Source organism: Entelurus aequoreus, linkage group LG08 (assembly GCF_033978785.1).
Source record: "Entelurus aequoreus isolate RoL-2023_Sb linkage group LG08, RoL_Eaeq_v1.1, whole genome shotgun sequence".
Lineage (NCBI taxonomy): Eukaryota > Metazoa > Chordata > Actinopteri > Syngnathiformes > Syngnathidae > Entelurus > Entelurus aequoreus.
In genome coordinates this window covers 80916801-80944046 of record NC_084738.1, presented here as the reverse complement: position 1 = coordinate 80944046, position 27246 = coordinate 80916801, and the positions used below count along the sequence as shown (strand labels likewise).

General features: G+C 31.3%; 1 protein-coding gene across 1 annotated transcript in view; it reads right to left on the bottom strand.

Moving 5' to 3' along the window:
• Positions 1-27246, bottom strand: part of mast4 (microtubule associated serine/threonine kinase family member 4) — a 55791-nt gene that overhangs the window by 12171 nt on the left and 16374 nt on the right. The window contains exons 9-19 of the mRNA XM_062057389.1: positions 23114-23169; positions 22917-23008; positions 19391-19599; positions 19182-19320; positions 17064-17196; positions 16761-16926; positions 16592-16693; positions 11172-11294; positions 10990-11099; positions 1077-1198; positions 789-1003 (exon numbers count right to left, since the gene is read on the bottom strand). Coding sequence (XP_061913373.1) covers positions 789-1003; positions 1077-1198; positions 10990-11099; positions 11172-11294; positions 16592-16693; positions 16761-16926; positions 17064-17196; positions 19182-19320; positions 19391-19599; positions 22917-23008; positions 23114-23169 — 1467 coding nt within the window. The remainder of the gene's footprint in view (positions 1-788; positions 1004-1076; positions 1199-10989; positions 11100-11171; positions 11295-16591; positions 16694-16760; positions 16927-17063; positions 17197-19181; positions 19321-19390; positions 19600-22916; positions 23009-23113; positions 23170-27246) is intronic.

The window sequence follows — 27246 nt, the reverse complement described above, 5'->3', positions numbered from 1 at the left end:
TTTCAGGTATACACACCTCAACGTCAAATATTTTGTTACTTGACAAATGATACCTGTTAGCATGCTAACGTTCGTTTGCTAACATTTTTTCAGCTAATTTTTCAGGTATACACACCTCGGCGTCAAATATTTTGTTACTTGACAAATGATACCTGTTAGCATGCTAACGTTCGTTTGCTAACATTTTTTCAGCTAATTTTGTAGGTATACACCTCTGTCATATTTGGATACTTGCTGCAAGCTAACGTTAGCATGCTAGCGATTTAAACAAATGTTTCAGGTACACACCTCCAAGTAATATAATTTGGTGCTTGATGCATGTTACATTTAGCATTTTAGCAATCTAACATTAGCATGCTAGCTTTTGAAAGTAATTTAACAGGTATACACTACAATGCCATATATTTTGGTGTTTGGAAAAATGCTAACTGTAACTATGCAATTGTTTACAGAATAATATTTTTTGGTACTTGACGCATGTTACGGTTAGCATTTTAATGTGCTAACATTAGCATTCAAGCTTTCCCCCCTCACCCCCAATTTAACAGTGCTATATATTTTGGTATTTCACTAATGCTTACTGTACGCATGCTATTGTTAGCATAGTACTGTTAGCATGCTAGATTTTTTTTTTAGCACATATTTTTTTGTTACTTGACGCTATCTGGCTAGCATGCTAACTGTTAGCATTTCAGTTTAGCTTCTACCGAAATGGCATTGTTATAGTTCTGTATAGTCAAGGTGAAAACTACCAAAGTTGAAAAGTTTGGGCTAGAGAGATCCGGTACCTGAGAGCGTGGCCCCGCTGTGGGTGCTCCCTGGCGTGGTGGCGTCCGGCTCGTCTGGCGGTAGCTCCCCGATGGAGGAGCAGGTCTTGCTGGGCTCGCCCAGACCCGAAGTCTCGTCCGCCTCGCTCTCGGCCGAGATGGCGAACTTTGGCAACAGAGCCGGACCGGGACTCTGGCTGGAGGAGTCGCCGTCAACGGACTGGGACAGGGACGGCCTAAGGACGGAAAGTGGTTCCAGAAGGTCATTTAGAACCTTCCAGATCTTTTTAGACGTCGTGCTCTGTTTACATTTCCGTGAAGTCCGGAGTCCAGCTGAGCGAGTCCACCGTCAGCGGACTTTCCGGCTTCTTGTCCTCGGCGTCCCCTTTCTCCTCCACCAGTCCACGGGACAGATCCAGACTGCTGTAGACCTGAGATGACAACATGTACGCCCCCTGGTGACTGGGAGCAGTATGACATCACCACGGTGCAACCCGGGGATACTTTTTGACGGCCTCGCGGCACATTGGAAAGATAAAAAACATAAAACATGGAATAAAAAGTGGAATAAAAGAGTAATAACCCAAAGTTGCCATGAAGGCTGGTTTTTTTTGTTTAATAAAAGCAATAATGAATCAAAATCAATGTTGTTATGAGTTATTGACCTATTCAAAGCTCCAATTACTTTACATTAAATATATTGAAATATTTTGGGGAAAAAATGTTGCATACTTAACATTTTCTTTGACTAAAAGGGCATAAAACAAAATTAAAAAAACACCAAAAATGTCTAAAAATGTACAATTGGCGGAGAGATCTGAACTTCATCTAGAGATTTAAGCGTTGAAAGTAAACAAAAAACAGATATATATGACTTTTTTAAACACTTATGAGTGGATCCCCCAAAATGTTGTATATTCAAAGCTCCAATTACTTTACATTAAATATATTGAAATATTTTTGGGAAAAAATGTTGCGTATTTCGTGTTGGCCGTATAAAAAACAACATTTTCTTTGATTAAAAGGGCATAAAACTAATTTAAAAAAACACAAAAAATGTCTACAAATGTACAATAGATCGGAACTTTATCTAGATTTAAGCGTTGAAAGTAAAAAAAAAACAGAAATATATGACTTTTTTTTAAACACTCAAATTTTAGTGGGATTTTCATAATTTTTTTTTTTTTAACAGCAATTGCTCACAAAACAATCAATAAAATCAATGTTGTTATGAATTATTGACCTATTGAAGGCTCCAATTAATTCAAATCAAATATTCCACTTTTAAGTATTTTTGGAGGAAAATATTGCATATTTTGTGTTTTCGTTTAATAAAAATAAAATTTTCTTTAACAAAAATGGCATAAAACAAATAATAATAATTTAAAAAAACATTAAAAATAATAAAAACTTATAATTGACTGATAGATCTGAAGTTGATCTCGAAATTCAAGCGTTGAAATCAAAAAAATCAAATCAAATCATGTATGACTAATTTTTAACACTTTTATGAGTGGGGCCCTTTTGGATTCCCAAGAATTTTAGTGAGATTTTTTTTTAAAGTGTCATTGCTCAAAAAATAACAATGAATCAAAATCAATGCTGTTATGAATTATTGACCTATTCAAAGTTCCAATTACTTTACATTAAACATATTGAAATATTTTTGGCAAAAAATGTTGCATGTTCAACATTTTCTTTGACTAAAATGGCATAAAACAAAATTTAAAAAACACCAAAAATGTCTAAAAATGTACAATTGGCGGAGAGATCTGAACTTCATCTAGAGATTTAAGCGTTGAAAGTAAAAAAAAAACAGATATATATGACTTTTTTAAACACTTATGAGTGGATCCCCCAAAATGTTATATATTCAAAGCTCCAATTACTTTACATTAAATATATTGAAATATTTTTGGGAAAAAATGTTGCGTATTTCGTGTTGGCCATATAAAAAACAACATTTTCTTTGATTAAAAGGGCATAAAACTAATTTAAAAAAACACAAAAAATGTCTACAAATGTACAATAGATCGGAACTTTATCTAGATTTAAGCGTTGAAAGTGAAAAAAAAACAGAAATATATGACTTTTTTTTAAACACTCAAATTTTAGTGGGATTTTCATATTTTTATTTTTTTTTAACAGCAATTGCTCACAAAACCATCAATAAAATCAATGTTGTTATGAATTATTGACCTATTGAAGGCTCCAATTAATTCAAATCAAATATTCCACTTTGAAATATTTTTGGAGGAAAATATTGCATATTTTGTGTTTTCGTTTAGTAAAAAAAAAATTTCTTTAACAAAAATGGCATAAAACAAATAATAATAATTTAAAAAAAACATTAAAAATAATAAAAACTTATAATTGACTGATAGATCTGAAGTTGATCTCGAAATTCAAGCGTTGAAATAAAAAAAATCTAATCAAATCATGTATGACTAATTTTTAACACTTTTATGAGTGGGGCCCTTTTGGATTCCCAAGAATTTTAGTGAGATTTTTTTTTAAAGTGTCATTGCTCAAAAAATAACAATGAATCAAAATCAATGCTGTTATGAATTATTTACCTATTCAAAGTTCCAATTACTTTACATTAAACATGTTGAAATATTTTTGGCAAAAAATGTTGCATGTTCAACATTTTCTTTGACTAAAATGGCATAAAACAAAATTTAAAAAACACCAAAAATGTCTAAAAATGTACAATTGGCGGAGAGATCTGAACTTCATCTAGAGATTTAAGCGTTGAAAGTAAACAAAAAACAGATATATATGACTTTTTTAAACACTTATGAGTGGATCCCCCAAAATGTTATATATTCAAAGCTCCAATTACTTTACATTAAATATATTGAAATATTTTTGGGAAAAAATGTTGCGTATTTCGTGTTGGCCATATAAAAAACAACATTTTCTTTGATTAAAAGGGCATAAAACTAATGAAAAAAAACACAAAAAATGTCTACAAATGTACAATAGATCGGAACTTTATCTAGATTTAAGCGTTGAAAGTAAAAAAAAAACAGAAATATATGACTTTTTTTTAAACACTCAAATTTTAGTGGGATTTTCAGAATTTTTTTTTTTTTTAACAGCAATTGCTCACAAAACAATCAATAAAATCAATGTTGTTATGAATTATTGACCTATTGAAGGCTCCAATTAATTCAAATCAAATATTCCACTTTTAAGTATTTTTGGAGGAAAATATTGCATATTTTGTGTTTTCGTTTAATAAAAAAAAAATTTCTTTAACAAAAATGGCATAAAACAACTAATAATAATTTAAAAAAAACATTAAAAATAATAAAAACTTATAATTGACTGATAGATCTGAAGTTGATCTCGAAATTCAAGCGTTGAAATCAAAAAAATCTAATCAAATCATGTATGACTAATTTTTAACACTTTTATGAGTGGGGCCCTTTTGGATTCCCAAGAATTTTAGTGAGATTTTTTTTTAAAGTGTCATTGCTCAAAAAATAACAATGAATCAAAATCAATGCTGTTATGAATTATTTACCTATTCAAAGTTCCAATTACTTTACATTAAACATATTGAAATATTTTTGGCAAAAAATGTTGCATGTTCAACATTTTCTTTGACTAAAATGGCATAAAACAAAATTTAAAAAACACCAAAAATGTCTAAAAATGTACAATTGGCGGAGAGATCTGAACTTCATCTAGAGATTTAAGCGTTGAAAGTAAACAAAAAACAGATATATATGACTTTTTTAAACACTTATGAGTGGATCCCCCAAAATGTTATATATTCAAAGCTCCAATTACTTTACATTAAATATATTGAAATATTTTTGGGAAAAAATGTTGCGTATTTCGTGTTGGCCATATAAAAAACAACATTTTCTTTGATTAAAAGGGCATAAAACTGATTAAAAAAAACACAAAAAATGTCTACAAATGTACAATAGATCGGAACTTTATCTAGATTTAAGCGTTGAAAGTTAAAAAAAAAACAGAAATATATGACTTTTTTTTAAACACAATTTTAGTGGGATTTTCATAATTTTTTTTTTTTTAACAGCAATTGCTCACAAAACAATCAATAAAATCAATGTTGTTATGAATTATTGACCTATTGAAGGCTCCAATTAATTCAAATCAAATATTCCACTTTTAAATATTTTTGGAGGAAAATATTGCACATTTTGTGTTTTCGTTTAATTAAAAAAAATGTTCTTTAACAAAAATGGCATAAAACAAATAATAATAATTTAAAAAAACATTAAAAATAATAAAAACTTATAATTGACTGATAGATCTGAAGTTGATCTCGAAATTCAAGCGTTGAAATCAAAAAAATCTAATCAAATCATGTATGACTAATTTTTAACACTTTTATGAGTGGGGCCCTTTTGGATTCCCAAGAATTTTAGTGAGATTTTTTTTTTAAAGTGTCATTGCTCAAAAAATAACAATGAATCAAAATCAATGCTGTTATGAATTATTGACCTATTCAAAGTTCCAATTACTTTACATTAAACATATTGAAATATTTTTGGCAAAAAATGTTGCATGTTCAACATTGTCTTTGACTAAAATGGCATAAAACAAAATTTAAAAAACACCAAAAATGTCTAAAAATGTACAATTGGCGGAGAGATCTGAACTTCATCTAGAGATTTAAGCGTTGAAAGTAAACAAAAAACAGATATATATGACTTTTTTAAACACTTATGAGTGGATCCCCCAAAATGTTGTATATTCAAAGCTCCAATTACTTTACATTAAATATATTGAAATATTTTTGGGAAAAAATGTTGCGTATTTCGTGTTGGCCATATAAAAAACAACATTTTCTTTGATTAAAAGGGCATAAAACTAATTAAAAAAAACACAAAAAATGTCTACAAATGTACAATAGATCGGAACTTTATCTAGATTCAAGCGTTGAAAGTAAAAAAAAAACAAAAATATATGACTTTTTTTTAAACACTCAAATTTTACTGGGATTTTCATAATTTTATTTTTTTTAACAGCAATTGCTCACAAAACAATCAATAAAATCAATGTTGTTATGAATTATTGACCTATTGAAGGCTCCAATTAATTCAAATCAAATATTCCACTTTTAAATATTTTTGGAGGAAAATATTGCATATTTTGTGTTTTCGTTTAATTAAAAAAAAAGTTCTTTAACAAAAATGGCATAAAACAAATAATAATAATTTAAAAAAACATCAAAAATAATAAAAACTTATAATTGACTGATAGATCTGAAGTTGATCTCGAAATTCAAGCGTTGAAATCAAAAAAATCAAATCAAATCATGTATGACTAATTTTTAACACTTTTATGAGTGGGGCCCTTTTGGATTCCCAAGAATTTTAGTGAGATTTTTTTTTAAAGTGTCATTGCTCAAAAAATAACAATGAATCAAAATCAATGCTGTTATGAATTATTGACCTATTCAAAGTTCCAATTACTTTACATTAAACATATTGAAATATTTTTGGCAAAAAATGTTGCATGTTCAACATTTTCTTTGACTAAAATGGCATAAAACAAAATTTAAAAAACACCAAAAATGTCTAAAAATGTACAATTGGCGGAGAGATCTGAACTTCATCTAGAGATTTAAGCGTTGAAAGTAAACAAAAAACAGATATATATGACTTTTTTAAACACTTATGAGTGGATCCCCCAAAATGTTGTATATTCAAAGCTCCAATTACTTTACATTAAATATATTGAAATATTTTTGGGAAAAAATGTTGCGTATTTCGTGTTGGCCATATAAAAAACAACATTTTCTTTGATTAAAAGGGCATAAAACTAATTAAAAAAAACACAAAAAATGTCTACAAATGTACAATAGATCGGAACTTTATCTAGATTCAAGCGTTGAAAGTAAAAAAAAAACAAAAATATATGACTTTTTTTTAAACACTCAAATTTTACTGGGATTTTCATAATTTTATTTTTTTTAACAGCAATTGCTCACAAAACAATCAATAAAATCAATGTTGTTATGAATTATTGACCTATTGAAGGCTCCAATTAATTCAAATCAAATATTCCACTTTTAAATATTTTTGGAGGAAAATATTGCATATTTTGTGTTTTCGTTTAATTAAAAAAAAAGTTCTTTAACAAAAATGGCATAAAACAAATAATAATAATTTAAAAAAACATCAAAAATAATAAAAACTTATAATTGACTGATAGATCTGAAGTTGATCTCGAAATTCAAGCGTTGAAATCAAAAAAATCAAATCAAATCATGTATGACTAATTTTTAACACTTTTATGAGTGGGGCCCTTTTGGATTCCCAAGAATTTTAGTGAGATTTTTTTTTAAAGTGTCATTGCTCAAAAAATAACAATGAATCAAAATCAATGCTGTTATGAATTATTGACCTATTCAAAGTTCCAATTACTTTACATTAAACATATTGAAATATTTTTGGCAAAAAATGTTGCATGTTCAACATTTTCTTTGACTAAAATGGCATAAAACAAAATTTAAAAAACACCAAAAATGTCTAAAAATGTACAATTGGCGGAGAGATCTGAACTTCATCTAGAGATTTAAGCGTTGAAAGTAAACAAAAAACAGATATATATGACTTTTTTAAACACTTATGAGTGGATCCCCCAAAATGTTATATATTCAAAGCTCCAATTACTTTACATTAAATATATTGAAATATTTTTGGGAAAAAATGTTGCGTATTTCGTGTTGGCCATATAAAAAACAACATTTTCTTTGATTAAAAGGGCATAAAACTAATGAAAAAAAACACAAAAAATGTCTACAAATGTACAATAGATCGGAACTTTATCTAGATTTAAGCGTTGAAAGTAAAAAAAAACAGAAATATATGACTTTTTTTTAAACACTCAAATTTTAGTGGGATTTTCATAATTTTTTTTTTTTTTAACAGCAATTGCTCACAAAACAATCAATAAAATCAATGTTGTTATGAATTATTGACCTATTGAAGGCTCCAATTAATTCAAATCAAATATTCCACTTTTAAATATTTTTGGAGGAAAATATTGCATATTTTGTGTTTTCGTTTGATAAAAAAAAATGTTCTTTAACAAAAATGGCATAAAACAAATAATAATAATTTAAAAAAACATTAAAAATAATAAAAACTTATAATTGACTGATAGATCTGAAGTTGATCTCGAAATTCAAGCGTTGAAATCAAAAAAATCTAATCAAATCATGTATGACTAATTTTTAACACTTTTATGAGTGGGGCCCTTTTGGATTCCCAAGAATTTTAGTGAGATTTTTTTTTTAAAGTGTCATTGCTCAAAAAATAACAATGAATCAAAATCAATGCTGTTATGAATTATTGACCTATTCAAAGTTCCAATTACTTTACATTAAACATATTGAAATATTTTTGGCAAAAAATGTTGCATGTTCAACATTTTCTTTGACTAAAATGGCATAAAACAAAATTTTAAAAAATTTCTAAAAATTTACAATTGGCGGAGAGATCTGGGGCCGTACTTATCAAGCTTCTTAGAATTACTCCTAAGAAGTCTGCTAAGAGTTGACTTAAGAGTAAATAAATTCTTCGCTGAAAGCTGCACTTAAAAGTTAGTTATCAAGCGTCTTACTCACACTTTCAGTGAAGTGTAGGACTGAATCTTAAGTGTCACACTCAGAGCTGAATTATGACATTACTATGTGCCGTAAACGCAATTTTAGGTGACGTCATTTCTGTGTCCATAGAAATGACCAATCACGGAAGGGAATCCGTTGTCTAAGAATAAAGAAATATCTTGGAAATATTTAAGTGGACAATGGGAGTGTATATTTTGACAATAAACTACAAAAATAATACAAAACAAACTAGTCCCCGCCGGCACTCACGCTACCGCTCCCTCTCTTCTCTCGCCCACACACTCACTGACGTCACTCACCTCACGGCCACACACATACGCTACTCTCATAAAATTTTCTTTCCAATTCATTAATTAGGCAACTAATTTGAAACTGGTGTGGGTGGCTCTATATATACTAGCCCACTGCAGCCACATGCAGAAATCAACAAGGAATCGAAAAGTATTAAATCTGTGACAAAAATAATACCCGCTCTGTCTAAACGATACCGTTTGATCAGCTGCTCGTCATCAAACAAATCCAGAACATCGTTCCGCTCCCTGAACGTTCGCGCACGTCTCTCTCGCCTCAGTGCCATCCCCTGCTGGCAACTCCTAACCACTTAAGACACCTCTGAAGGTCTCTTAAATATCGTGGAGAGTAGGAGTGATTCTTAGACTTAAGAACGTTGATAAAAAGCTTTTATTCTTAAGTTTGAGAGTAGGACTAAATTTCGCAAATTCTCAGGACTTAAAGGGAAACTTCGGTTTTTTTCAACCTGGGCCCTGTTTTCATAATTTTTTCTGTATATGTGAGTGCTGGATAAAACATTTTTTGAGGTCGCGCCAGTATTGAGCAGGGCAGGCAGCCTCCAGCCCAGCTAACGCTCGTACACAGGGCAACTGGCTCTCGTCAAAATTCGGCCTATAAACATGCATTTTTTTCACACTGACAGGCTCAGATAGTTACAATGAGTGTCCGACAACATACTAGAAAGGAGAAATTAACGTATGTCTCTACCTTTAGCTGGAGATCGCTGTTTGTTGTGAGCTGTGTCCAAATCTCACCACGCTACAAATCTCGTTCCGAAATCTCGCGATAACTCGCGACAAAACACCGGTGGAAAAACAGTTACCTGACTGAGGTGAAGAGAGATGATTTTCTGTTGGATTACCGAAGACTGTTATTTTAGTTTTATAGAAAAGTTTGTTTGTTTGTCTGTCATGGCTGAATTTTTGCCTGATATGGACGACGTGGATGAAATTGCATTTGATTTTGATGTCGCGAGTTATCGCGAGATTTCGGAACGAGATTTGTAGCGTGGTGAGATTTGGACACAGCTCACAACAAACAGCGATCTCCAGCTAAAGGTAGAGACATACGTTAATTTCTCCTTTCTAGTATGTTGTCGGACACTCATTGTAACTATCTGAGCCTGTCAGTGTGAAAAAAATGCATGTTTATAGGCCGAATTTTGACGAGAGCCAGTTGCCCTGTGTACGAGCGTTAGCTGGGCTGGAGGCTGCCTGCCCTGCTCAATACTGGCGCGACCTCAAAAAATGTTTTATCCAGCACTCACATATACAGAAAAAATTATGAAAACAGGGCCCAGGTTGAAAAAAACCGAAGTTTCCCTTTAAGTGTAAAATGGCACTCTAAGAAGCTTGATAAGTACGGCCCCTGAACTTCATCTAGAGATTTAAGCGTTGAAAGTTAAAAAAAACCCTGAAATATATGACTTTTTTTTTTAACACTTTTATGAGTGGATCCCCAAAACTTTTAGTGGGATTTTCATTATTATTATTTTTTTAAACTGCAATTGCTCAAAAAACAATAATAAATTAAAATCAATGTTGTTATGATTAATTATTTCACAATTAATTTACATCAAATATTCCACTTTGAAATATTTTAGAGGAAAATATTGCTTATTTTGTGTTTTCGTCTTATAAAACATGTTTTCTTTGACAAAAATGGCATAAAACAAATAATAATAATTAAAAAAAAAACATTACAAATAATAAAAACGTATAATTGACTGATAAATCTGAAGGTGATCTCGAAATTCAAGCGTTGAAATAAAAAAAAAAAAATAAAAAAAATAAAAAATAAATGTATGACTAATTTTTAACACTTTTATGAGTGGGGCCCTTTTGGATTCCCAAGAATTTTAGTGGAATTTTTTTTTTGCTGAAAAAATAATAATGAATCAAAATCAATGTTGTTATGAATCATTGACCTATTCATCAAATATTCCACGGTCAAATGTGACTTAGTCCTGAAAGTAACACTCCCAGTTAACAGGGCCCTATTGTCTAACGGCGGGTTGTCGTCGCGTCACACGCTCTCTTCCCCTCCCAAAAAGTGTAAAAAAAGAGCAAAGCGCTCCTTACTTCCATACTTGCTACTTTTGGGAGGCTCCAGCTTTTCAAATAAATCTAAGAAAGACAATTTTGTTTGACTACTTGATTAGAAAATGTCCAATACACAAGTAATATGGCAACTCCGGTGATGGATGGAAATAACTTTGAATAACTTGTCATCGCGTTCAAGCGCAGAGGGAAAGTAAGGAATAATAATAATAATCCAGATTAAATCCAAATAATGAGTTAGCGTCTTTACCTTGGAGAAGCGGTGGGAACAGGAGGAGAACTGTCTCAGCTCCACGTTGAAGTCCTCCTCGTTGGTGTCGTCCTCCTCCGCCTCCAGGTGGTGGTAACGCTCCGAACGAGCTGAGGAGGAAAAGACGACATTTTTTAATATTTTACATGCTTAAAATAGTTATTTTTGTTGAAAAGACGGACTGTCGAAGTAGCTGGTGTCGTCCTCGGACTCCAGCTGGGGGATGAACTCGGCTTTTTGCCGCAGGAGGCCGTTCCAGTCCAGGTGGTGGAAGAAGGAGTGCTGCTTCACCTCGCCGGCGCCACCTGTGGACATTAAATAACCTGTCAGCTCCGTGACGCAACACCGTGCTTTCCCACAAAGGTGACTCCGGGAACATCGCTGACGCGGCGCACACTTTCTACCGAGCGGAGAATTGGCCGACCTGATTGTCAAGGTTCGACCCCCCCGAGCGTCTAACACGGCTCCTTTTTTTACCCACCAAAGTAATCACAACTCTGATTGGAAAACGAAGGAAAAATGAGAACCAAAATGGCCGTTTACCTGACACGTGAAACGTGACACGGTTGAGGCGTAAAAGTGTGGAATGTTTTCAAAATGTTTTGTGGCGATTCCCAACTGTGACCGCAGCGTCAGTTGCTACGTAGAGTGGCGCTTTGAGGAGGAAAATGATCAACTCTTCCTCTTACGCGAGATCCACCCAGGAATGGGGCCATGTGAATCCCTCCAAGACACGGTACAATTTCAAGTGTAATAAAGTCCTTGTGCAGGGCTGTCAAACTCCTTTTCAGCGAATAATATTTGAACAAAAATATAAGTTGAAATTATTTACTATTATGTATATTTTTGACCTACACTGTATAAAAAAAAAAAAGAAAAAAAAAAAAGTATATTATACAGTAAAAACCTGACAGTTCAGTTGCCTAAATTTTACCGTAAAATTGTTCACAATATGTACTAGGGCTGTGAATATTTGGGCACCACACGATTATATTCTACATTCCTCCATAAAATACATAAACAGCTCTAAATAATCTTAATAAAGGCAAAAATATTAAATTGAATAATTAAAAAATTATCGATTTCTGATTTTTTTTCAATCAATTAAGAATCGTAACAAATAAGAATTGTGATTCATTCAAAAATAAAAACATTTTTGACAGCCCAGTAAATGGCAGAAGAGTACCACTTTTTCTACTGTAAAATCCACGGTTGTGATTTTTTTAAATTATTACACCCATAGAAAAAGTTTGTTATTTTTTACAGTAAAATTCTGACAGGTTTTTTTTTTTTTTTTTACATAAAAATCGTTTTTTTTTTTATAGTAACATTCTGGCAACCTTTTTTTTTTTTTTAGCATAAATACCATTTTTACAGTACAATTCTTACAAATAATCACGATTCATTCGAAAATCAATTTTTTTTACAGCCCTGTAAATTAAATAACGACACTTTTTTTTAACTGTCAAATCTATGGTTGTTACTTTTTATTATTACATAAATGGAAAAACAATACAAGTTTTTTTTACAGTAAAATTCTGGCAACTGAGATACGTTTTTTTTTCTAGCATAAAATTATTTTAAAATTCTGGCAACTGAGCTACGATTTTTTTCTTTTTAGCATACAAATCATTTTTACAGTAAAATTCTGGTAACTGAGCTGCCAGTTTTTTTTTTTAGTATAAAAATCATTTTTACAGCAAAATTCTGGCAACTGAGCTACCAGTTTTTGTTAGCATAAGTATCATTTTTATATTTAAATTCTAGCAACTGAACTACCAGTTTGTTTTTTTAGCATAACAATCATTTTTACAGTAAAATTCTGGTAACTGAGCTAACATTTTTTTCAGCATAAAAATATTTTTTACCGTAAAATTCTGGCACCTGACCTACCTTTTTTTTTCAGCATTAAAAATAATTTTTACAGTAAAATTCCAGTTTTCTTTTTTAGCATAAAAATCTTTTTTTTACAGTAAAATTCTGACAACTGAGCTACTAGTTTTTGTTTTAGCAAAACAATCATTTTTACAGTCAAAATTCTGGCAACTGAGCTACCTTTTTTTTTTTTTTTAGCATAAAAATCATTTTTACAGTAAAATTCTGGCAACTGGGCTACCATTTATTTTTAGCATAAAAATCATTTTTACAGTAAAATTCTGGCAACTGAGATACTGCTTTTTCTTTTTAGCATAAAGTAGTCTTTACAGTAAAAGTCTGGCAACTGAGCTACCAGTTTAGTTTTTTTTTAGCATAAAAATCATTTTTTACAGTAAAAATATGGCACCTGAGCTACTAGTTGTTTTTTTTTAGCATAGAAATAATTTTTACAGTAAAATTATAGTTGTTTTTTTTTGCATACAAATACTTTTTTTTTTACAGTAAAATTGTAGTTTTCTTTTTTAGCATAAACATATTTTTTTACAGTAAAATTCTGGCAACTGAGCTACCAGTTTTTGTTTTAGCAAAACAATCATTTTTACAGTCAAAATTCTGGCAACTGAGCTACATTTTTTTTTTAGCATAATTATTTTTCCAGTAAAATTCTGGCAACTGGGCTACCATTTATTTTTAGCATAAAAATCATTTTTACAGTAAAATTCTGGCAACAGAGATACTGTTTTTTTTCTTTTTAGCATAAAGTAGTCTTTACGGTAAAAGTCTGGCAACTGAGGTAGCAGTTTTTTTTTAGCATAAAAATAATTTTTTACAGTAAAAATATGGCACCAGAGCTAATAGTTTGTTTGTTTTTTAGCATAGAAATAATTTTTACAGTAAAATTATAGTTGGTTTTTTTTTTTGCATAAAAATATTTTTTTTACAGTAAAATTCCAGTTTTCTTTTTTAGCATAGAAATCTTTTTTTTACAGTAAAATTCTGGCAACTGAGCTACTAGTTTTTGTTTTAGCAAAACAATCATTTTTACAGTCAAAATTCTGGCAACTGAGCTACCTTTTTTTTTTTTTTTTTTTAGCATAAAATCATTTTTCCAGTAAAATTCTGGCAACTGGGCTACCATTTATTTTTAGCATAAAAATCATTTTTACAGTAAAATTCTGGCAACTGAGATACTGTTTTTTTCTTTTTAGCATAAAATAGTCTTTACGGTAAAAGTCTGGCAACTGAGCTACCAGGTTTTTTTTAGCATAAAAATCATTTTTTACAGTAAAAATATGGCACCTGAGCTACTAGTTTGTTTGTTTTTAGCATAGAAATCATTTTTACAGTAAAATTATAGTTGGTTTTTTTTTGCATAAAAATATTTTTTTTACAGTAAAATTCCAGTTTTCTTTTTTAGTATAAAAATCTTTTTTTTACAGTAAAATTCTGGCAACAGAGCTACTAGTTTTTGTTTTAGCAAAACAATCATTTTTACAGTCAAAATTCTGGCAACTGAGCTACCCTTTTTTTTTTTTTTTTTTTAGCATAAAAATCATTTTTCCAGTAAAATTCTGGCAACTGGGCTACCATTTATTTTTAGCATAAAAATCATTTTTACAGTAAAATTCTGGCAACTGAGATACTGTTTTTTTCTTTTTAGCATAAAGTAGTCTTTACAGTAAAAGTCTGGCAACTGAGCTACCAGGTTTTTTTTAGCATAAAAATCATTTTTTACAGTAAAAATATGGCACCTGAGCTACTAGTTTTTTTTTTTTAGCATAGAAATCTTTTTTACAGTAAAATTATAGTTGTTGTTTTTTTTGCATAAAAATATTTTTTTGTTTTAGCAAAACAATCATTTTTACAGTCAAAATTCTGGCAACTGAGCTACCTTTTTTAAAAAAATTTTTTAGCATAAAAATCATTTTTCCAGTCAAAATTCTGGCAACTGAGCTACCTTTTTTTTTTTTTTAGCATAAAAATCATTTTTCCAGTAAAATTCTGGCAACTGGGATACCATTTATTTTTAGCATAAAAATCATTTTTACAGTAAAATTCTGGCGACTGAGATACTGTTTTTTTCTTTTTAGCATAAAGTAGTCTTTACAGTAAAACTGAGCTACCAGTTTTTTTTTTAGCATAAAAATCAATTTTTACAGTAAAAATATGGCACCTGAGCTACTAGTTTGTTTTTTTAGCATAGAAATCATTTTTACAGTAAAATTATAGTTGTTTTTTTTTTGCATAAAAATATTTTTTTTACAGTAAAATTCCAGTTTTCTTTTTTAGCATAAAAATCTTTTTTTTTACAGTAAAATTCTGGCAACTGAGCTAGTAGTTTTTGTTTTAGCAAAACAATAATTTTTACAGTAAAAATATGGCACCTGAGCTACTAGTTTGTTTGTTTTTTTAGCAAATAAATCATTTTTACAGTAAAATTATAGTTGTTTTTTTTCGCATAAAAATATTTTTTACAGTAAAATTCTAGTTTTCTTTTTTAGCATAAAAATCTTTTTTTTTACAGTAAAATTCTGGCAACTGAGCTACCAGATTTTGTTTTAGCAAAACAATCATTTTTACAGTCAAAATTCTGGCAACTGAGATACTGTTTTTTTCTTTTTAGCATAAAGTAGTCTTTACAGTAAAAGTCTGGCAACTGAGCTACCAGGTTTTTTTTTAGCATAAAATCATTTTTTACAGTAAAAATATGGCACCTGAGCTACTAGTTAGTTTTTTTTAGCATAGAAATAATTTTTACAGTAAAATTATAGTTGGTTTTTTTTGCATAAAATTTTTTTTTAACAGTAAAATTCCAGTTTTCTTTTTTAGCATAAAAATCTTTTTTTTTACAGTAAAATTCTGGCAACTGAGCTACCAGTTTTTGTTTTAGCAAAACAATAATTTTATCAGTCAAAATTCTGGCAACTGAGCTACCTGTTTTTTTTTTTGCATAAAAATCATTTTTACAGTAGAATTCTAGCAACTGAGCTACCAGGTTTTTTTTTAGCATAAAAATAATTTTTACAGTAAAATTCTAGTTTTCTTTTTTAGCATAAAAATCTTTTTTTTACAGTAAAATTCTGGCAACTGAGCTACCAGTTTTTGTTTTAGCAAAACAATCATTTTTACAGTCAAAAACTGAGCTACTTTTTTTTTTTTTTAGCATAAAAATCATTTTTCCAGTAAAATTCTGGCAACTGGGCTACCATTTATTTTTAGCATAAAAATCATTTTTACAGTAAAATTCTGGCAACAGAGATACTGTTTTTTTCTTTTTAGCATAAAGTCGTCTTTACAGTAAAAGTCTGGCAACTGAGCTACCAGTTTTTTTTTGCATAAAAATAATTTTTACAGTAAAATTCTAGCAACTGAGCTACTAGTTTGTTTGTTTTTTAGCATAGAAATAATTTTTACAGTAAAATTATAGTTTTGTTTTTTTTTGCATAAAAATATTTTTTTTACAGTAAAATTCTGGCAACTGAGCTACTACCAGTTTTTTGTAGCATAAAAATAATTTTTACAGTGTACAATTTGATGGATAAATTGCTTTAAAATTCAATATTTAAGTATTTATTTGAATTTTTACAAAAAAAGTTTGGGAATGTAGAACTATATGAGTTAGTATTGAATGCGGCAGCCATTATTTCTTGTGTACAAAGTGAGTAAATATAATAATCATGTACTCTACTTTGTTTCTAAACATTTGTCAGGTCTTTGAGGGTACCTGCGCCCATCCTCTCCAGAGGGTTCTGTCGGAGCAGCAGCGTGATGATCTCCTGGGCGTCAGGAGGCGGAGCTTCCTCCCCCTCGGGCCAGTTGATCTGGTCTGCAGAGGGAGGGGTCAGTGGCGGCGGTGTGAGAGAAAAGACCAGACCGGCGGCGGCGACACCGACCGCTGATGACCTGTCCGAACAGATCCTCGGGCGTGTCCCCGAAGAAGGGCACGCAGCCCACCAGGAACTCGTAGAGGATGATGCCCATGGCCCACCAGTCCACTGGCTTGCCGTAGCCTTGCCTCAGGATCACCTCGGGGGCGATGTACTCCGGCGTTCCGCACACCTGCAAGCCAGACTCGTCAGCGGGAGTGTGAGTGTGTGTGAGTGTGTGTGTGTGTGTGTGTGAGTGAGTGTGTGTGTGTGTGTGTGTGTGAGTGTGTGTGTGTGTGTGTGTGTGTGTGAGTGTGTGTGTGAGGTCACCTGCTTGTCGGAGAACTCTCTGGCGTCTTTCTCGATGTGACCCTCGTAGATGTTGGTGGTCATGTTCATCAGACCCACCTTGGACAGACCGAAGTCCGTCAGCTTGATGTGACCCATGGACGTCACCAGCAGACTGAGGAACATCATCATATTTTATTATTATTATTACAGCTTGATGTGACCCATGGACGTCACCAGCAGACTGAGGAACATCATCATATTTTATTATTATTATTACAGCTTGATGTGACCCATGGACGTCACCAGCAGACTGAGGAACATCATCATATTTTATTATTATTATTACAGCTTGATGTGACCCATGGACGTCACCAGCAGACTCATATTATAATCATATTTTATTATTATTACTAACACTTTAGCATTATATTCGGTTATTGATCAACTTTATCACATTATATACAGTTATTAATCAATTGTATCATATTATATACAGTTATTAATTAACTTTATCATATTATATACAGTTATTAATCAATTGTATCATATTATATACAGTTATTACTTAACTTTATCATTTTATATACATTTATTGATCAACTTTATTATATTATGTACAGTTATTAATCAACTTTATCATATTATATACAGTTATTGATTAACTTTATCACATTATATACAGTTATTAATCAACTTTATCATATTATATACAGTTATTAATCAACTTTATTATATTATATACAGTTGTTAATCAATTTTATCATATTATATACAGTTATTAATCAACTTTATCATATTATATACAGTTATTAATCAACTTTTCACATTATATGTTATTAATCAACTTTATCATATTATATACAGTTATTAATCAACTGTATCATATTATATAGTTATTAATCAACTGTATCATATTATATACAGTTATTAATCAACGTTATCACATTATATACAGTTATTAATCAACGTTATCACATTACATACAGTTATTAATCAACTTTTTACATTATATTCGGTTATTATTTAACTTTATCATATTATATACAGTTATTAATCAACTTTATCATATTATATACAGTTATTAATCAACTCTATCATATTATATACAGTTATTAATCAACTTTTCACATTATATGTTATTAATCAACTTTATCATATTATACACAGTTATTAATACAATAGCAACTTTTTCACATGTTATATGGTTATTAACAAAATAGCAACTTTATCATATAAGATTAACAACAAAATATTAAATGTTCACTTAATATAACTTTATTAACCCAATAAATATTTTCACATTATATATTATTTTTAACAAAATATAAACGTTTTAATATTGTATAAGTTTATTAACACATTTTCAACCTTTTCACATTATATACGGTTATTAACAAAATATCAACTTTTATACAGTATATGTTCATTAACAAAATATCAACTTTTATACAGTATATGTTTATTAACAAAATATCAACTTTTTCACATTTTACCGTTATTGAAGAAAGCCATTGCAGGAAAAGGCTACATTTTTTCCTAAACAATACCAAGTGTCACCACTGGGGGGCTGCAATGACTTTCACTATGACTCATACTGTAATATTATGTGTATTAAATATACATATTTTTTCCATTATTTGAGATAATACAATGTATAATATTGCATAAAAGTCCTATAATATGTAATTATAAGTAAAAAATGTTTGTATTATATGTATATTAAATTATACTTTTTTTCATTATTTGAGATAATACAGTGTATAATATTGCATAAAATATGTAATAAGTAAATTGATTTTTAAAAGTTAATAAACATTTACATTAAAAAGCATTAAATAAATAAGGCATAAATAAATATTCCATTTAATTCAGATACTAGAAATACATTTACACTGGAACAAAAACAAATAAATAATTGGGAGTAAAACAAAAAATGTTTTGTGGCAGATGTTATACTTATAATACCTTATTTTAATCTTTGTCATTTATTTGTGAAAACAAAATATTCCACACATCTATAATATTAAGTGTATATTTGTTTATATTATTTGAGAAAATAAAAAAATTACATTAAATAGCATTAGATAAATAAAGTATGAATAAATATTACTTTAATGAATTTAGACTTTTAAAAATAATACATTTCCGAGGTCTTACTTGTCAGGCTTGAGGTCGCGGTGCACGATGCCGTAGTTGTGCAGGTACTCCAGGGCCAACACCGTCTCGGCAAAGTACATCCTGGCCATGTCCACGGGCAGGGGGCCCATGTTCTTCAGCAGGGTGGCACAATCTCCGCCTGCACGCAAACAATCACGCCGTCACCGGCGCCGTGGTCGCCATCCACGGCCAGCGAGCGAGCAACGCACCTTCCACGTACTCCATGACCATGCACAGGTGGCGGCGCGTCTCGAAGGAGCAGAACATGGACACCACGAAGGGGTTCTCGGCGAAGGTGAGGATGTCGCGCTCCACGAAGGCCTGCTGGATCTGGTTCCTCAGGATCAGGTTCTGCTTGTTGATCTTCTTCATGGCGAAGCGCTGCTTGGTCTCCTTGTGGCGAACCAGATAGACGGCTCTGCGGGGGGGGCGAGTCACATGACGGGGTGAGTTCACGTGGAAGGGTGAAAATGTGCCGAAAATTGCACCAACGCAGACACGATGGCGCCGTTATTAAACCCCACCGGTGGCACTGACTTGAAATTTCTCACACACTTGAATCACCACCAAATTTATGACGCATCTTTCGGGGGACGGACAACCAAGCTAGCGACCTAACAAAGGAGCTTACAACCAAGCTAGCGACCTAACAAAGGAGCTAACAAACAAACAAGCTAGCGACCTAACAAAAGAGCTAACAAACAAACAAACAAGCTAGCGACCTAACAAAGGAGCTAACAAACAAACAAGCTAGCGACCTAACAAAGGAGCTAACAAACAAACAAACAAGCTAACGACCTAACAAAGGAGCTAACAAACAAACAAACAAGCTAGCGACCTAACAAAGAAGCTAACAAACAAACAAACAAGCTAGCGACCTAACAAAGGAGCTAACAAACACACAAACAAGCTAGCGACCTAACAAAGGAGCTAACAAACAAACAAACAAACAAGCTAGCGACCTAACAAAGGAGCTAACAAACAAACAAACAAGCTAGCGACCTAACAAAGGAGCTAACAAACAAACAAACAAGCAAGCTAGCGACTTAACAAAGGAGCTAACAAACAAACAAGCTAGCGACCTAACAAAGGAGCTAACAAACAAACAAACAAGCTAGCGACCTAACAAAGGAGCTAACAAACAAACAAACAAGCTAGCAACCTAACAAAGGAGCTAACAAACAAACAAACAAGCTAACGACCTAACAAAGGAGCTAACAAACAAACAAACAAGCTAGCGACCTAACAAAGGAGCTAACAAACAAACAAACAAGCTAACGACCTAACAAAGGAGCTAACAAACAAACAAACAAGCTAGCGACCTAACAAAGAAGCTAACAAACAAACAAACAAGCTAGCGACCTAACAAAGGAGCTAACAAACAAACAAACAAGCTAGGGACCTAACAAAGGAGCTAACAAACAAACAAACAAACAAGCTAGCGACCTAACAAAGGAGCTAACAAACAAACAAACAAGCTAGCGACCTAACAAAGGAGCTAACAAACAAACAAACAAGCAAGCTAGCGACTTAACAAAGGAGCTAACAAACAAACAAGCTAGCGACCTAACAAAGGAGCTAACAAACAAACAAGCTAGCGACCTAACAAAGGAGCTAACAAACAAACAAACAAGCTAACGACCTAACAAAGGAGCTAACAAACAAACAAACAAGCTAGCGACCTAACAAACAAGCTAGCAACCTAACAAAGGAGCTAACAAACGAACAAACAAGCTAACGACCTAACAAACGAGCTAACAAACAAGCTAGCGACCTAACAGAGGAGCTAACAAAGGATGCAAGTTGACGAACAAAGGAGCTAACAAACCAAGGAGCTAATAAACAAAGGAGCTAACAAACCAAGGAGCTAACAAACGAAGGAGCTAACAAACGAAGGAGCTAACGAACGAGCAGACTGACTGATGAACTGACTAGATAACTAAGTGACCGACTGACTAACTAATTGACTAGATCACTAACTAAATAACTGAGTAACTGACTGACAAAATAACTAATTTATTACTAACTAAATAACTGACTGACTGAATAACTGAATAATTGACAGACTAACAAACTAAATAAATAACTGACTGACTAATTAAATAACTGACCGACTAAATAACTTAATAATTTAGTAATTGATTGACTAACTAACTAAAAATTGACTGATAAATAAACTAATAACTGAGTAACTAAATAACTGATAAACTAACTAAATAACTGATAAACTAACTAAATAACAGAGTAACTAAATAACTGAGTAACAAAATAACTGACCGACTAAATAACATAATAATTTAGTAATTGATTGACTAACTAAAAATTGACTGATAAACTAACTAATAACTTAGTAACTAAATAACTGACAAACTAACTCAATAACCGAGTAACTAAATAACTGAGTAACAAAATAACTGATAAACTAACTAAATAACTGAGTAAGTAAATAAATAACTGAGTAAGTAAATAACTGATAAACTAACTAAATAACTGATTAACTAAATAACTGATAAACTAACCAAATAAATGAGTAACTAAATAACTGATAAAGTAACTAAGTAACTGAGTAACTAAATAACTGATAAACTAACAAAATAACTTAGTAACTAAATAACTGACAAACTAACTAAATAACTTAGTAACTAAATAACTGATTAACTAAAAAAAAACGAGTAACTAAATAACTGATTAACTAAAAAAACGAGTAACTAAATAACTGAATAATGAAATAACTGATAAACTAACTAAATAACTGAGTAACTAACTAAATAAATGAGTAAGTAAATAACTGATAAACTAACTAAATAACTGAGTAATTAAATAACTGATAAACTAACTAAATAACTGATAAACTAACTAAATAAATGAGTAACTAAATAACTGATAAAGTAACTAAGTAACTGAGTAACTAAATAACTGATAAACTAACAAAATAACTTAGTAACTAAATAACTGACAAACTAACTAAATAACTTAGTAACTAAATAACTGACAAACTAACTAAATAACTTAGTAACTAAATAACTGATTAACTAAAAAAAACGAGTAACTAAATAACTGAGTAATGAAATAACTGATAAACTAACTAAATAACTGAGTAACTAACTAAATAACTGAGTAAGTAAATAACTGATAAACTAACTAAATAACTGAGTAATTAAATAACTGATAAACTAACTAAATAACTGATAAACTAACTAAATAAATGAGTAACTAAATAACTGATAAAGTAACTAAGTAACTGAGTAACTAAATAACTGATAAACTAACAAAATAACTTAGTAACTAAATAACTGACAAACTAACTAAATAACTTAGTAACTAAATAACTGATTAACTAAAAAACGAGTAACTAAATAACTGAGTAATGAAATAACTGATAAACTAACTAAATAACTGAGTAACTAACTAAATAACTAAGTAAATAACTGATAAACTAATTAAATAACTGAGTAATAAAATAACTGATAAACTAACTAAATAACTGAGTAACTAAATAACTGAGTAACTAAATAACTAATTAACTAAATAACTGATAAACTAACGAAATAACTGATGAACTAACTAAACAACTGATAAACTAACTAAAGAACCTTTCAGGATGTGTGTGTAAAGTTTGGTTGAGAAAACATGTTAGTATTAGCATGCACGCTAGCATGTTAGTATTAGCATGCACGCTAGCATGTTAGTATTAGCATGCACGCTAGCATGTTGCCACAGCAGTTGCTTCCTCACCCGTAGGCGCCGTTGCTGATGAGCTTGGTCAACTCAAAGTCCAGTTCACAGGGTTTGCGTCTGCACCTCAAGGCGGCACTCAGACCCTGGACCTGAAGACCAGGAGGGGGAGAAGGAGAGAGAGCGAGAGAGAAAGAAATGATTATTTGGTGGCGGTGTCACCATGGAGACGTGTCGGCGAGGAGTAATGATCGTACGCAGTCGTCCGTCTCCGCCACACCGCTGTCACCACCACCGCTCAGCTGGGCCATCTCTGCAGGGACACAACACACTTTTGCTTTGTCTTTGGCTTGGAAAAACACCTGAAGAAAGTCATTGCAGGAAAAGGTGCCATTTTTACCAAAAACAATACCATGTGTCACCACTAGGGGGCTGCAATGACTTTCACTGAGACTCATACCTAATATTATGTATATTCAATTTTTTTTTTCCATTATTTGAGAAAACATAATGTATAATATTGCATAAAAATCCTACAATATGTAATCATAAGTAAATGAAAATAAATGATAATATGTACATTAAATAATAAAATGTTTCATAATTTGAGATAATACAATGTATAATATTGCATAAAAGTCCTACAATATGTAATCATAAGTAAATACAAATAAATTATAATATGTATATTAAATTATAAATTCACAGAGTGAATTCATAATTTTTGGGTGGAGGTGGGATAGCACAAACGCACACACACACACACACACACACACACACACACACACACACACACACACACACACACACACACACACACACACACACACACACACACACACACACACACACACACACACACACACACACACACACACACACACACACACAACTAACTAACTAAATAATTGAGTAATTGATTAACTAACTGACTAACTAACTAAAATTGACTGATAAACTAACTAAAAACTGTCTGACTAACTAAATAACTTACTGACTAACTAAATAATTGGGTAATTGATTGACTAACTAAATCATTGACTGACTAATTAAAGAACTGACTAATTGACAGACTAACAAACTAAATAAATAACTGTCCGGCTAATTAAATAACTGACCAACTAACTAACTAAAATTTGATTAATTGATTAACTAACTAACTAAAATTTACTGATAAACAAACGAAATAACTGTCTGACTAACTAAATAACTGACTGACTAACTAACTAACTAAATAATTGGGTAATTGATTGAATAACTAACTAAAAATTTACTGATTAACTAACTAAATAACCGACTGACTAACTAAATAACAGACTAATTGCAGAACAAACTAAATAACTGACCAATTAACTAAATAAATTACTGTCCATCTAAGTAAATAAATAACTGACTAACTAACTGACTAATTGACTAACAAACTAAATAAATAACTGACTAACTAAATAACGGACTAATTGCAGAACAAACTAAATAACTGACCAATTGACTAAATAAATTACTGTCCATCTAACTAAATAAATAACTGACTAACTAACTGACTAATAAACTAAATAAATAACTGACAAACTAAATAACGGACTAATTGCAGAACAAACTAATAACTGACCAATTGACTAAATAAATTACTGTCCATCTAACTAAATAAATAACTGACTAACTAACTGACTAATAAACTAAATAAATAACTGACAAACTAAATAACGGACTAATTGCAGAACAAACTAAATAACTGACCAGTTGACTAAATAAATTACTGTCCATCTAACTAAATAAATAACTGACTAACTAACTGACTAACAAACTAAATAAATAACTGACAAACTAAATAACGGACTAATTGCAGAACAAACTAATAACTGACCAATTGACTAAATAAATTACTGTCCATCTAACTAAATAAATAACTGACTAACTAACTGACTAATAAACTAAATAAATAACTGACAAACTAAATAACGGACTAATTTCAGAACAAACTAAATAACTGACCAGTTGACTAAATAAATTACTGTCCATCTAACTAAATAAATAACTGACTAACTAACTGACTAATTGACTAACAAACTAAATAAATAACTGACAAACTAAATAACGGACTAATTGCAGAACAAACTAATAACTGACCAATTGACTAAATAAATTACTATCCATCTAACTAAATAAATAACTGACTAACTAACTGACTAATAAACTAAATAAATAACTGACAAACTAAATAACGGACTAATTGCAGAACAAACTAAATAACTGACCAGTTGACTAAATAAATTACTGTCCATCTAACTAAATAAATAACTGACTAACTAACTGACTAACAAACTAAATAAATAACTGACAAACTAAATAACGGACTAATTGCAGAACAAACTAATAACTGACCAATTGACTAAATAAATTACTGTCCATCTAACTAAATAAATAACTGACTAACTAACTGACTAATAAACTAAATAAATAACTGACAAACTAAATAACGGACTAATTTCAGAACAAACTAAATAACTGACCAGTTGACTAAATAAATTACTGTCCATCTAACTAAATAAATAACTGACTAACTAACTGACTAATTGACTAACAAACTAAATAAATAACTGACAAACTAAATAACGGACTAATTGCAGAACAAACTAATAACTGACCAATTGACTAAATAAATTACTGTCCATCTAACTAAATAAATAACTGACTAACTAACTGACTAATAAACTAAATAAATAACTGACAAACTAAATAACAGACTAATTGCAGAACAAACTAAATAACTAACCAGTTGACTAAATAAATTACTGTCCATCTAACTAAATAAATAACTGACTAACTAACTGACTAATAAACTAAATAAATAACTGACAAACTAAATAACAGACTAATTGCAGAACAAACTAAATAACTGATCAATTGACTAAATAAATTACTGTCCATCTAACTAAATAAATAACTGATTAACTAACTGACAAATTGACTAACAAACTAAACAAATAACTGACTAACTAAATAACTAACTAATTGACTAACTAAATAAATGACCGACCAACTAACTGACTAACTCTGAACCTCTCGTCAGTCATTCATTGTCTTTGTCTCTGTGGGCGGGGGTGGCTCGCTAACATGGTAGAAATGATCTTCATCCCATGACTGAGATTTGCTAAAAGTGGGATGAAAATATGCTGAAGTTATGTCGCTAACCAGCTAACTAGCTAACTAATGGACAAAAGCACAAGAGCTCCTCCTTTGTTGGCGTGAAGAAGAAAGCAAAGATCCGCTGACTGAGATGTTGCCAATGATCTGGAACAAGCGCTCATTAAAAACCACAAGCAGAGTCCAAGGCCATTTGTGGAACATCTGGTGGGATGTGATGGCGAGTGGCGGAATGTTCCAGCAGGTCTGTAGGGACGCCATCGCCGGGCTAATGATGCTCACATGAGTCGAGGTTTTGCACACGTCAGCACCGACGTGTGCCAGACTTTGTTTGGGGGAAACTTTTTATCGCCCTCGAATGAAAGACAGTCCGATCCCACCTTGATATTTTACAAGTTAACGTGGTAGCATGCTAACATTAGCATGCTAACTTTTTTAAACCAATTTCACCACCGTACACCGCAGAGTCATATAAGTCGGTACGTGATCGACCTTAACTGTTAGCATGCTAACTTTTTTTTAAGCACTTTTACCACCGTACACCTCAGTCTTTTAATTTTGTATGTGATGTATGTTAGCTGTTAGCATGCTAAATTAGCGTATTCACTTTTTTTTTGCCAATTTAGCATACATATGCCTCAGAGTCGCATAAGTCGGTACCTGATCTACGTTAACTGCTAGCATGCTAACTTTTTTTTTTTAAACCAATTTTACCGCCGTACACCTCAGAGTCACAAGTTGGTTTGTGATATACGTTAACTGTTAGCATGCTACCATTAGCATATAACCTTTTTTTTGCTAATTTAGCATGCATATGCCTCAGAATCATAGCAGTCGGTACCTGATCGACCTTAACTGTTAGCATGCTAACATTAGCGTGATAACTTTTTTCAACCAATTTTACCACCGTACACCTCAGAGTCATAAAAGTCGGTATGTGATATACGTTAACTTTCTTTTTTAACAATTTTACCACCGTACACCTCAGAGTCATATAATTTGGTATGTGATGTACGTTAACTGTTAGCATGCTAACATTAGCGTGATACATTTTTTTAACCAATTTGACCACCGTACACCTCAGTCATATAAGTCGGTACGGGATCTACGTTAACTGTTAGCATGATAATAAATTTTTTTAACCAATTTTACCACCCTACACCTCTAAGTCATATAAGTCAGTAAGTGATCTAAGTTAACTGTTAGCATGCTAACTTAAAAAAAAAAACAATTTTATTACCGTACA